The following is a 13,232-nucleotide window of genomic DNA, read 5'->3' on the forward strand; positions in this document are numbered from 1 at the left end:
AAGAAATATACCCCACACTGTTACAATAGCACTGCTTTCTAATAGGAATTTCAAAAACAATTTTATGAGTCACAGATGTTGGAAAAGGTGAACATATTTATATAGCATGATATAATGAAGTACTCAAAGCAGTATAGTCATTTCTTCATTTTCAAAACAAAATTTATCATGTTTGTGAAAAGAATGTGAAAATCCTGGACTTTATATATGAGGTCAAAAGTTTTAACCAGTAACCAGATATGAACAGATCGTTATTTAAAGCAACATACACATATTATTAGAAACTACGCAAAGGCTACAGTATGACAGCAGATGTTATTATGAGATGGTTTTTCAATAAACATTCACAACAACGTTTTTGAGTGCTTACTCGCACAATATTATCCTAAATGACAAATGGTAAAAAAGGCACGCAATGGGTTAAGTATTGTTCCAACACTAGCAAAGTAACATCATCATACTACATTTCCTGTTTAGAAAGCTTCAGTGCAATAATCTGGAAAGAGGCTTGATCTTGACCAATCAACATCAAGACGCATTTTTCCATACAACCTAATCATTATTGTCTCAAAGCAGTGCAGGAACAAGAATCCTTTTTCGGGAATGGACACAGCAGAGAGAGATTATTGCACGGAAGAATGCTCAGTGGCTCAGGGCAGAGCATTCCAGCAGCTGTGGAATAAAGATGGCCTCAATAAGCTCTCGCATGCACACAGGAAGCACTCAGAGGTGTTCATAAGAGCGGAATGCGTGATGGCTCCCATAGCTTGCGGGCCAGCTGGCTGCAATGCTGCAGGATGTACTCAGTGGGGACAACGCCGAGGTGCACGGTCAGCAGCTCATAGCACTTTACCAGCTCATTCTGGTGACTTTTACTGTAGTAGCGCAGCAGCTTCCTGTAGGACAAAAGTGCTGCTTATGATATTGCATGCCAAAAGCCTTAAATTTTTTCTCAATAAAACTTATTTAGGTTTATAAAACAGAATTATTCTGATATACGCAACTATTCTTTTTTTTTTTGAGACAATATTAATTTCCTCATAGAATTCTATCTTTATTTCTTTATTTGCTATATAATGCTGTTGAATTAACCACTGATCAGAAGTTGCTTCATTTTCTACAGCACTATTCGGACGGGACTAATTTTCTAAACGTAGTTTGAGTTACAATTCTTATCACCCGACCTCGGTGATTCCATGTACCAATTCAGACGGGACTAACATCTCTGTGTTTACTACAGAGGTGGGAATGTCTGTTTTGTACATCTGGGCGTTACAGAAGATAACGTGCTCTGGATGAGTCTATTGCGTGCATAAGTACTTTTAAATTTACAAAGTAAAATTTCTTAATGTACTGATTTTAATTTATTAAAATTAGTTATTAAAAAAAACTTACAAAAATAAACTTGACATGATTTTATAGAACTGGCTGCTTATAATAAACCCACTGAAATAAAGACGCGATTACTTATATAATTAAAACATTATATAATTGAGTGCAGAAATGATGGTGAGGAATCACCTGACACTGATATTACAGTGGCCAGTCTTAACAATTTATGTGATTTGGATCTTCTTGTTGATTTTATTTTTTATTTCTTCACCAGGTAGCAAAAGCATGTACATCCATACTGAATTGCACGCTGCAAGAGCTTCTAGGGTTGTTCACATTGGCCAAAACACACAAGGAAAAGCATTGTGAAAAAATATTATCACAGCATTCACATTCAGACTCGATTAGATTTCTCAGAGGATCACAGAGTTAGCCGAAAAACAGTAGGTAATTTGCTCTATAATTTTTACAGAGGTTGTGTGAGAAAAACACAGGCCTGGCAGATTCGGATGGGATTAAAATCGCGAAGTACATCTCTGAAGCACAGATTTCTTTACCGTCCCCCTGGAAAACTAGTCCCGTCCGAATAGTGATTATGATAGCAGCTCTAACAGTAGTGTTGGCTTACAGGCAAATTACAGCTGACAAAGATTAAAAATATGTAATTTAACAAAGAAAAACATATATAATTGTTTATATGGTGAATCGTTCTATAAGGAGACATTTATGTAACCTTTCTTGAATCTCAAGTGTTAGCGCTTTGTAACAGTGAGTATGTTTTTCACCATGGGAGAGTCTTCAGAACAGAGGATTTTGCGCTTTCCCGTTTCTTGGTAACACAACAGGATTTTACATTAAGTTGTTTTTTTATCATATTAACTTCAAGAGAGGAAAAAAAGACAGCCTGGTAAAAGGTGTGCCATTCATTAATGAATTAAAAATGATAATTACTGGCAAATTGCTGAGGCAAAAGAGGAATAAGACACTGCAGGACATGCTGTTTTTAGGCAATAATCAGCTTCGGAGTGATAACGCATCACTCCACCCATTGTTGATTATTTTCCTATAACATTAATATTATATAATGTAATATTACATATGCTTCTGTGTATTTTTTTCCATTCTAGAAGGATTTTTTTTCCCATTCAATTTCTAGAATGATGTTAGCTAAACACATTACCTGTAATAATCCCAGGCAAGCATTCCTATAGGAGCTGAGTCATCAGGAAGGTTAGGAATATCTACCACCTCTAGCTTGTAACCCTGCCATGGATCAGGACACAAATTAACTTCATTTGAACAATGATCTCATCTCTTAGTGTCTTGTATTTTGTTTGATTGATTCATTAAAGTGTATGGGAATATCATTTGCAAATTATTCCTCCTCTGCAGTACCTCAGAGAAACACTGATGCTAAAAAAAATATGATGAATCTTACACATACCGTTTCATTCTCAAACCATAAGAAGTAGCAGAAGTAGAAGTCTCCATCTCGTAGAGTCACAGTAGTATAGCCTTTCTGCAAATAATGCCTTGTTGTTGCCACAAGACTCCACAGCTGTCAGGAAACAAAGGATGTAAAGTTATGACAGAGGTTAATGTACAGGACACAGCAAAAAGGGTTCAAAATAAACACAGTCCCATACATGCTTTCTACATACAAATTACACAACGGAACAAGTGTGCAGAGCATGGTAGGTTTCACACAAACCTTGTTTTTAATAAAGTGTGCTATGGGGCCTTTTCCCAGCTCTGAAGCAGAGCCCTCGGTCACACTGAGAGATGGCGCAATCATTTGTCCTGCAGTGCGATCCACATAAATGAAATGCACAAGACCAGGGAATTCCTCCAGGTATGTGAGAACATGGTTAAAGTAAATGAATCCAAACACAAGAAACAAGATTACAAATGCATCATTTCTGCATACTTGTTCTATAAGCAGTCCATATGTACTCAATTAATCACATGGAATATTTTTCTTCTATCTATCTACTTTCCAAAGTAAGCACACAGCAATTGATTATGAGCAGACAGAAAAACAGATTTAAGGGGACTGTTCTTATGATTTTTTTTAATCTTACAAAACATGGTATGTTATATGTCTGTTTTTAAAATCATGCAAGAAGTGCAAAATATCCAGAATTAACATAAGTCATCATCTATATGCCTATCTATTTGCTCATCACATCCTAATGGCAGATATGCCAACATTTCTAAAAGAGAAGAAAAAAAAATCCAACAGAACCCTCGTGTATGTCAGTGGATGAGACTGCTCCTTTTTTGGTCAGATGTCTGGCAAGCAACACTAATGAAACAGCAAGGTGAAGTCCAGTGTCATTGCCACTTACTAATAAGCAGCTCCTCCACTTTTTCCCGGATGAAAGAGCCCACAGTCCCACTACCACTTTTCTTTCTGTTGGCTCACGAGACAGCAGCTTGTGAACTCAAAGGTCAGTGTTCACCTAGATAAAGTCAGTGTGAAGTAAAAGTAGCCTGTGTGCATGTGTGTATTTTACATTCCACATCTCTTTCCCATTTCAGTGAATTTCCTTTTCTGCCGGGTGAATTTTAATTGCATCTGTATGAGCACATTTCTTCACCCTCAAATGTGTCAATATGGCACCAAGTGTACAGAAACCCCAGGACAGATCTCAGCTCAGTGAACACACTGGTCTATTAAAGAAATGGACTCATAAATGGCAACATAGTGCCATTGAAAGAAAGGATATGACACCATGGTTATATTTCTCTTGCTCTTCACCAACAGAAAGTCCTTCCAGTCTATAAGCTTTTCTCTGAAACAGAGATGAAAGGATGCTGAGACAGAGTCCTGAATGAAATGACGCAAATAAGTGCACCATTTTCAACTGAATTCTAGATATAAAATTCAAACTGGGACATACTGCACCATGTTCAGCGCCCGTTCTTGAAGCGTAGTGGAGAGACACTGATTAGTCCCCATACACGCAGCTGCAAAACACTGCTGGTACACACCGCACAGCTGAGTCTTAATGCTACGACATGAAGGCACCAACCTGCACAAACATAAGCCATAAAACACAGGGATTAAATCATGCACTATTCTAGATTAAATAAGGTCACTTGCCAAACATAGGGATCAAATGAGAGAGAATTCAGGGATGCCATAATTCCCATAATATAGTGACTTACATGGATCATCCGATTGCCTAGACCAAGTGTTTCAGCTAAACTTTGTTCCTTGGATCAAGGATAAGCAACTAACATCACCAAATGTTGACAATTACCATTTTAATGTATAGTCATTAATGATTAGCACATATAAGTATATATGTATAACATGAACATCAACATGAAGTGGCTATGTTTTGTTTCATAGAGGTAATTCAGTTAACCACTTTTTTATTAACACCATGAACAGTGAACAGATGAGACATCTATTTTGAATTTGATATAGGATAATGCTTTTTGTTTACCTTGGCATCAGTTTGCTAATGACCAGAGATGGTAAATAAAATAACCCAATGTTTGTAGCCCTGTAGTAGTCTTTGGTCTGATGAGCTGCCTTCAGCTATAAAATTTACATAATTATGTGTGATCAGATAAGTCACAACAGAAGATGTGTTACAAAAGCCAAACTGTTTCATGTTTTGAAACCTAGAGTCACTTAACTATGCCAATTTTTTTTTTTCCAATTGCTCTGTTCGGTCCACTGATATACTTAGCAAAATACGATGTGGACCGTGGTCATTCAGTTGACAAGCCCTGGTTTAGATTTAGAAAAACAGACGCTCACGCTTTTGTGATGCCAGGTCCTGACCGAGTGAAAGCCTTGTTCTTGAACTCTGACCAGGTGTTTTGAAGTTGTGAGGTCTAAATATGGAATAATGAAACTAAATGATTAAAAAAAACTACACAATGAAAAAACAATTATAAATCTTCCACAGCTTAAATGACAAATGTTAAAATATATAGTATTAAATATATAAAAAATAGTTCACTGAATCCTAACCAGGATGTCCATGCTGGCCAGCATTCTGATGAACCTGTCCACTCTGATACGGAGTTCCTGGATTGGGGATTGACTGCGCAAAGCTGCTGTCCCCTCTAACCCTTCACTCAGCCTCTTTTCCAGCTTAGTAAAGGCCTCCAGTAACTGATAGACTGACATGGCCACCTGGCTGTTAGGAATCTATGGAAGCAAACAGAAACAGCCACAGTCTCTGATCGAATCCTCAGAAAATCCAAACATTAAAAATAAACTGAACATGTAAAGTCTGTGTGTTGAAAGAAATCCTACAGATCCAAACAAAATAAAGTTCCATTGCACACTGGAAAGCAATTGTTATACTGGAACCAGATTTTACAGTGTATACAGCTGTCATGCAATATTTCTCAAGATTTGTTAAATCAGGAAAACACTGAAGTGTTAATGTAATATAGCATTCTGCAAGTGGTGCCACCTAGTGGCTCTCAGTCTTGTTACACCTGCAACTACTAGACAAAACAGAAATGATCCTGCTTCACTGAATTATTTCAAACTCTCTGCTTGGCAAACTGTGCAGGTTTTACTACAGTAATAATTTAGGCTGAAATATGACTATATTTTACACTGACTACAGGAAAATGTCTACGGCTACATATTAAACAAGTCCTCATTAAACAGAGTTAAAAAAATTCTATAGGGTTTTATGTTGTCATATACACTACATGGCGAAAGCTTGTGGACACCAGACCATCACATGTACATGTGCTTGGTGAACATCCCATTCCAGATTTAGTTTCCCCCTTGTATTAACCTCCCCTCTTCTGGGAAGGCTTTTCACTAGATTTAGAATGAGGCTGTGGGTATTTGCCCATTCAAACATAAGAGCATTAGAGAGATCAGGTACTGATGTCAAGCGAGGAGGACTGGGGTGTAGTCAGTGTTCCAGTTCATCCCAAAGGTGTTCAATGGTGTTGAGGTCAGGGCTTTTTGCAGGCAACTTGAGATACTCTACACCAACCTTGGCAAACCATGTCTTCATGCACCTCACTTTGTGCACGGGGCAATTATCATGCTGGCTACTATAGTTCGAGTGAAGGAAAATTCTAATGCTCCAGCATACAAAGACATCCTGTACAATTGTGTGCTTCCAACTTTGTGGCTGCATTTTGGGGAAGAACCACATACAAGTGTGATGGCCAAAAGTAAGTGGACACCTGACCATGTATTGTATTGTGTGTCGTGTTTCATAGGTTAGACAAATGTCCAAGATAAACAAAATAGTGTTCAGAGCACAAATACGACATGTCACCTTGGTCAGAAGCACTAGAGTAATGCCAGGCCACAGAGGTAAACAGTACATGGAGTGGGGCATCATGGGAAAGAAGCCCTCCTTAAATGTTGCTTCCAGGAATACTCTGGTTGGAGTCATGGGGTCAGAGACTGGTAGCTGAAGAGTCTGTAGACTGTCTTCAGCCATCTGAAATCAAACAAACCGTAGCACTGTGAGAACCATTATATTAAAGAATATAACATATTAAAATTCTATGATACACATGGCCAAGTGATGACTTACCTGAACATCAGGATCCACAAACTGGAAGACAGGAGGACTGTCACTACTCAGGTGACCTGTGTGGATTCATGCTTTACTTTTATGAAACTGTGTGATAAAAGGTTCAGCATAAGCCTGGTGACTTTACACCATTTTTATAATATAATACCTTCGGTCAGAAAGTGGAGATGGGTACTATAATTTCAAAGAAATATGAATCATAGTATAGCATAATAGTGATAATAATATCCATCAATCCAGCCATTTTCTGTACCGCTTATTCTACACAGGGTTGCGGCAAGCCTGGAGCCTATCGAAAGGGACTTGGGGCACGAGGTGGGGGACACCCTGGACGAGGTGCCAACCCATTGCAGGGCACAATCACACACACATTCACACTCTATGGCCAATTTGGAAATGCCTAATGGATCAGCCTATAACTCATGTTTTTGGACTGCGAACGCATGTTCTTGGAATGCAAACGCATGTTTTTGGACCCGGAGGAAACCCCCACAAACTCCACGCACGCAGGGTGGAGGCGGGAATCGAACCCCCAACCCTGGAGGTGTGAGGCAAACGTGCTAACAGCTAAGACAAAACATTTTAAATCACATTTCCAACCCCATATAATAATGTACATGCTGAACAATACTGTCACAAATGAAAGAAGTAGGGCTTCCTAACCTAAAGTCCAATGTAAACCCTGGTAACAATGTTTATACACATCATTTATCAAGATGTAAGTAGAAAAAAAATTGTCTGTTAGCCTTTGAGATGTTCACTAAAAAACTAAAAAAGAAAAGACTTTATTAATAATAGCTATTAATGAGACACACAAATGAGTTTCTGGTCAATAAACATTGTACTGTAATAAAAACTACATGTACTGTATTTATACTAAATCTTGTTATTTACTACATTTTTAGCAATAGTGGCAGTAGAGATAAAACTACACTGATTATCATTGTTATACGAGAAAACCATTACAAATGGTTCATACAGTAGATCAAAACCTTCTACTGAGAATAAGAATTAAAACATGATGATGTACTGATTTTATTAACTCAAAGAACTCGTTCAGAATTAATGTCATGTTTACCAACTACATATATTTACATGGAAGCATATGACAATGGAAACTTATTTGTAATAATTTTTTTGCTTTCTTGAATTAAGTAAACTCATTCGCATTTTAAAGGCAGAGTTTGTCTGAAATACTAAAATGTGACTCACCTGAGTCTCGCTCGATAGGAGAAGGCTCTGGAGTATAGAAGATGTCAGGAGCTGAAATACTGTCCACCTCCTAAACACACCACCAGGTACAATCGATATACATTAACGTGTTTTAAACCACTTTAATTCTCATGAATGACTTCTGAATTCTCAGTTCTGATTAGTCAGAAGGTGTTGTTTAATTTTCTATAACAGCATGACTCATGACAAGGCATGTGATGCTGAATGGAATAAAAATTGATTTTGTAGATATTCCACAACATTTCATATCACCACAAACGGATAGTGTGTCATTCTTTAATAATAGAAAATATGCAATTGTTATGCAATAAGATGAATAAAAACACTTAGTGACATGCTGCTATTGAAAAATAGTCACCTCTACATCACACAGCCCTGTTAATGAATACTTTCATATAACAGGACACACCACTGTTTTTTTTTTATTCGCCAAATTGCTATATATTATATATAGTATTATATACATAGTAAAATACTATACTATGACTCACTATGAATAGTAGATAACCAACCTCAGAAGGAGTTTCATCAAGCTCAAGGTTGCTGGGATAAAGATCCTGTACAATAATGATCAGTGCCAGCAGGTCAGAAGAGCTAAGAGTGCTGGCATTACGACTGCACAAGAAAAAGCAAACCACAAAGCTACGTCAGCACTCCTTTCAGTGCAGCATTTCACAAGCTGGTGCAGAACAGACAGGCCATTTCTTAATCCTTCTGTTCAGTTCCCTACAAATTGTTCCTCGTTCATCTACACAATGCAAATGTGTAAAACATTTATTTTATCATATCCATATAAACAAATAAAAAGCAAACAATTTATTTATGGAACTAGGCAGACGAGAGATGCAGTATGGTAACAAATTGTCTTTTACAAGAACAAGTCAATATACAATGTTAGTATCAGACAAAAATTATTCTTAAAATAATCTCTCTAAAATAAACATGATTCCAACTGTCTGTCTTCATTAGAAATATTAGGCATATTTTCCATATACATTTTTCATTTGATTGGTCATTCTGACTCAAACATAATGTTACATAATTCAGGTTTGAGTGAGCACATGCAATACCTTGAGTAGAAAGCTAATAATTTGGTGTGCACCAGGATGAAGGCATGCAGCACCTCTTCTCCTGCTCTCTCGCCACTGCTGTTCATTTGCTGCACCAGTCTCCGCTCCAAAAACTCAATGCACTGCTCACACAGCGTGGGGTGGATCAGCCTCTCAACTGCCTAATGAAAGTCAAGCAAAACATGCTTTATGCATACAAACTAAAGCTTTTCTCTATAATTCCAGTTTAATTACACAAACAGATTTTATAAAATATATAATGATAATTGTCAATTTTAACAATTTTACATATTTTTCTGATTTTTTTTAAGTGAAAAGAAGTAAACACAACCTCTGCAATAAAGTACTTAAACATTCAACAAACTCAACAAACATTTTTCTGCAAATATTAAAGCATAGTTACTTTATATTTGAAAACAAAAATAGTAATTGTGGCATGTGCAAAAGTCAGTAAACCCCCTTTGGCAAATGCTTCTGTTTTCAGTTTGCATCTTGTGGTATGGCCTCTATATTTCTGCTCTCAAAGTCTTTTTCAAATGGTGGATTGTGAAACCTTCACCTCTGCCCCGTGGAGGCTGTTGGTTAAGGTTTCATATATTATTATGAAAGCTACCTCGACTAGAAAACTTTGGTCCTGCTCTCGTAAGCGGCTGTACGTTTCAAGGAGTCTCTGTAGCTTCTTCCATATACGGATTCTCTGCTCTGTGTCTGGAGGCCGCAATCTGAGAATGAGAAAATGAAAAGAAAAAAACTAAATTATGATAAAGTGGTAACATACATCATGAACCACAAGTTGTGAAAAACATCATGCAGTGCTATGTCATTATTTAAATGGAATATCTCATTATTTAAATGGAATATCTCATTATTTTGACTTAATAGCTTAATATTTTAGTATTACAACTTGATAACTTGTTATTTTGAGTTACTATCTTGTTATTTCAACATTTCTTATTCTTTTGAATGAATATTTAAGAACCACGCTAACAATCAATAAGTCGACTTTACTGAATATTGGCTTATAATTTTTTACACTGTATGCTATTTCCCAGATAGTAAGTAAACTCGATGTTGCTTTAATGGATTTCACTTGACACATATCTAATGATTGGTAATTCACTTACATGCTTCCAGATATGATAGAGGTTTTAATTTCACTATTTAAAGCCCAATGGGTTTGTCTGTAACTCTCCATTACAGTGCCACTGTATTGAATTAGTAAAGAACATGTAGTGAACAAGCATGAAGTTCTTACTCTTTCTTTAAGAGGGAGCTGCTGAGTGTAACCATGCCAAAAAGGATCTCTGTGAACTTCTTCATGACAAAGATCTTCCTCTTTAGATCCTCATAAGTCTCCTCACCGTCCCCATTCACAGCAATATATAGACATTCTTCAAACTGTGGAAACAGAATGCATTCTACTTATACAGATTTTTTTATACAGAATTACACTTATACCTTCAAATACGACAATCTGCATGTATGTTTAAAATGTACAGCATATCGCATAGATCAGAGACTCAAACAATATTGCCTAACACTGCTGTTAAGTTAGACCACTGCTTTATTACAGATATCCTCTCAGCCCAGGATCCTGCTTTTCTAAAATCAATGGATAACTATTCTCATTAGCAACAAAGTAGCAGTGGAATGTTGGTTATTAATCTACAGCCAGATGACTGCATTCTGCAGTAGATTAATGCAGTGAGATTTAGAACGGCTTACCTGATGTAGTGCATAAATGTGACCATTTTCCGTACTGAAAGACATGTAGCCGTCCCCAAGTCGGTCGATCATAGTGCTACAGGAGATGATGATTGGGGCAAACAATGTGTTGATACTATCCGCAAAGGCTGGCGGCTGAGAAAATACAATAGTAAATTTACTTAGCTGTATCATGGGTCAGGAACTTGCAGAACTAATGCCCTAACCCTACACACTCCATCTCACAATATGTTATTATAGAAAATGTTTTTACTCTTCCGCTCTCCTCTTGCGACATCCCATACTGCTTCTTAATGTTCTGCTCAAACTCTTGGTCAGTCCAGTAGAAAAGGACCTCAGCACTTTCTGTGGCAACCAGAAGACACTTCATCTGGACACAAATGCAAAGGTTTATCAGTTAGTCAGCACCTGTTCAGACATTTCTGGATATTGTCCATTCCTAGTTAAGACTTTCTCTTGGATGTCTGAAAGGAGTTTTGTCCTTGTCCCAACTTATATCTCACTCAACTGGATTATCTCTATCTCTCTCTCTCTCTCTCTCTCTCTCTCTCTCTCTCTCATATATTTATGAATGTTGTGTGCATTTATGATGATCCTGATTTTACAATAGCTTTTGATTACATCACTTTTGAAGACCTATAAAGCACTTCAAAGCCATAACCTACTATACGCCTTAGTGCATGCAATGAGTGTGAATATATAAAGGAAATCTTATAAAATCACTGGGACAATCAGTAAATATTATGTAACCGCTTTGGGTGGGAGATCAATAACTTTCATCGCTTGTGGAAGCTTAATAATTTGAGATAAACTCATAGTTATCTCTAGCTGGGCTAGTTGATGGCATTAGCTGATCTTTACAATCGGTGCAACAACTATAACTAGAACTATAACAACATCAAAAACACTTACGCCTACTGTCTATCAGAGAAGCCGACACTCCACATAATTCCTCCGCTGAGACAAAGACAGATTTAAAACGAGTCCAAAAACCTAAATCAAAGTAAAAGCTTGAAAATAGTTAATAGGTTACATGTACACACCGCTCCAGCACACAATTCACTTCCGTAAAGTAACTTTGTGGGATCACGTGACACCGCTACACGCTACCAAGTGCAAGGAAGATCCGCAAGAGTGATGAGAATTCCGACTCTTTTTAGTGAGTCAGATCATTCGAGTCAGCTCACCAATATGAACCGACTCTTTGGGATTCCAAACGGCTCAATCAAATAGGTCTTTAAGTCTGCGATATTTTGACCAATAACTCTTCTTTGACTAAATGACTGAAATTGTTTGACATCTTACATAAATAGGCTAATGTTGACATAAATGATGCTAAAATGCTTAATAATTATTAACTAAAATGATATAAAATTTATATTTAATTATATATATATATATATATATATATATATATATATATATATATATATAATTTGCATTATATTATAATTATAATATTAAATCAGCACTTCAAATGGCATTAGAACTTGATAAACATCCCTGTAGGCCTATTAACGTCGTTGCTAGCTGTGTTCGTGCTTCATTAAGACGATGCATTTTAGTTTATTTTTATAACCACTGATCTCCTCTCGTAATAAACTGGACTAGTATATACTGAACATCTTTATTAAGCAGCAATCCTCCCTGTCAGGCCTCATATAGCTACACAGTTGATCATTTACCATTCATTTTAACGAGCAGCTGCCAAGAAAGCGTTTTGATTAAATTACACTGCAAAATTAACCGCGTTATCACGATTGGTATGTGGTAAATTTTAAGAGGATATCTTATGATAAAAATGCATCCAGCGTTAAAATGTAGGCCTGTAAAGAAGCTTGAATTTTTTGGACATGCAAAAGTTAAATGGGAGAACCCTTGCTATTACATCTCAATAAGCAGGACAATTGTCAACAGGGAAAAAAGCCTCAAGGCTCACCTAAAAGAGTCGGTTTAAGAAGACGAGTCATTCACCAACTACACATCACTACATCACAGGAGTCTCATTAGAGAACAGAGAGAGGAGATTGTTACGGGAGGAATTATATCAGGAGTTGATCAGGCCGGGAAATCATGTGGCACAGCTTAGAAGCGCATGACACACACCCTACACAGAGGCATTAGAACTCACGCGCCATGCGCTCACGCTTACATTCTCTCTCTCTCTCTCTCTCTCTCTCTCTCTCTCACACACACACACACACACAAACACATTCCATTATATGGGGAAAGTTTTTGAAGTCTACATTTTCTAAGCTGTCTTACCATTAATAAAACAAAATACCCAACACATTTCACAATAAAACTTCTGAAATCCTCAAGGGTTATATCA

The 13,232-nt window shown here is 37.0% G+C and overlaps 1 protein-coding gene across 6 annotated transcripts; it reads right to left on the reverse strand.

The window, feature by feature from the left end:
• Positions 1–78: 78 nt before the first annotated feature.
• Positions 79–12,033, reverse strand: hps1 (HPS1 biogenesis of lysosomal organelles complex 3 subunit 1). Of its 6 annotated transcripts, none has more exons than XM_053621219.1 (18): positions 11,813–12,031; positions 11,154–11,270; positions 10,901–11,035; positions 10,431–10,573; positions 9,789–9,897; positions 9,176–9,336; positions 8,618–8,720; positions 8,085–8,154; positions 6,873–6,928; positions 6,609–6,776; positions 5,324–5,503; positions 5,108–5,184; positions 4,236–4,367; positions 4,059–4,127; positions 3,044–3,185; positions 2,777–2,890; positions 2,513–2,595; positions 79–896 (listed from the first exon to the last, which is right to left on the reverse strand). In XM_053621219.1, exons 2-18 carry the CDS (start codon positions 11,268–11,270, stop codon positions 734–736), a joined length of 2,022 nt encoding a protein of 673 aa, XP_053477194.1. In that variant the 5' UTR covers positions 11,813–12,031; the 3' UTR covers positions 79–733. The 6 variants fall into 6 exon arrangements, 4 of the variants coding, with proteins under 4 accessions (XP_053477194.1, XP_053477195.1, XP_053477196.1 ...); XM_053621220.1 differs by having other exon boundaries at positions 11,944–12,028; XM_053621221.1 differs by lacking the exon at positions 2,513–2,595 and having other exon boundaries at positions 743–896; positions 11,813–12,032.
• Positions 12,034–13,232: the final 1,199 nt, after the last annotated feature.

The sequence above is a fragment of the Ictalurus furcatus genome, chromosome 3 (genome assembly GCF_023375685.1).
Source record: "Ictalurus furcatus strain D&B chromosome 3, Billie_1.0, whole genome shotgun sequence".
Lineage (NCBI taxonomy): Eukaryota > Metazoa > Chordata > Actinopteri > Siluriformes > Ictaluridae > Ictalurus > Ictalurus furcatus.

Bases quoted from the DNA above. Each gene is read 5' to 3' on its own strand.
- hps1 (XM_053621219.1), bottom strand. From the start codon at position 11,270: ATGAAGTGTCTTCTGGTTGCCACAGAAAGTGCTGAGGTCCTTTTCTAC. The intron at 4,368-5,107 runs GTGAGCGTCTGT...ATGTTTGTGCAG, and splicing joins GGACCTGGCATCACAAAAGC to GTTGGTGCCTTCATGTCGTA. The intron at 4,128-4,235 runs GTATGTCCCAGT...TCTCTGTTTCAG, and splicing joins CGGGCGCTGAACATGGTGCA to AGAAAAGCTTATAGACTGGA.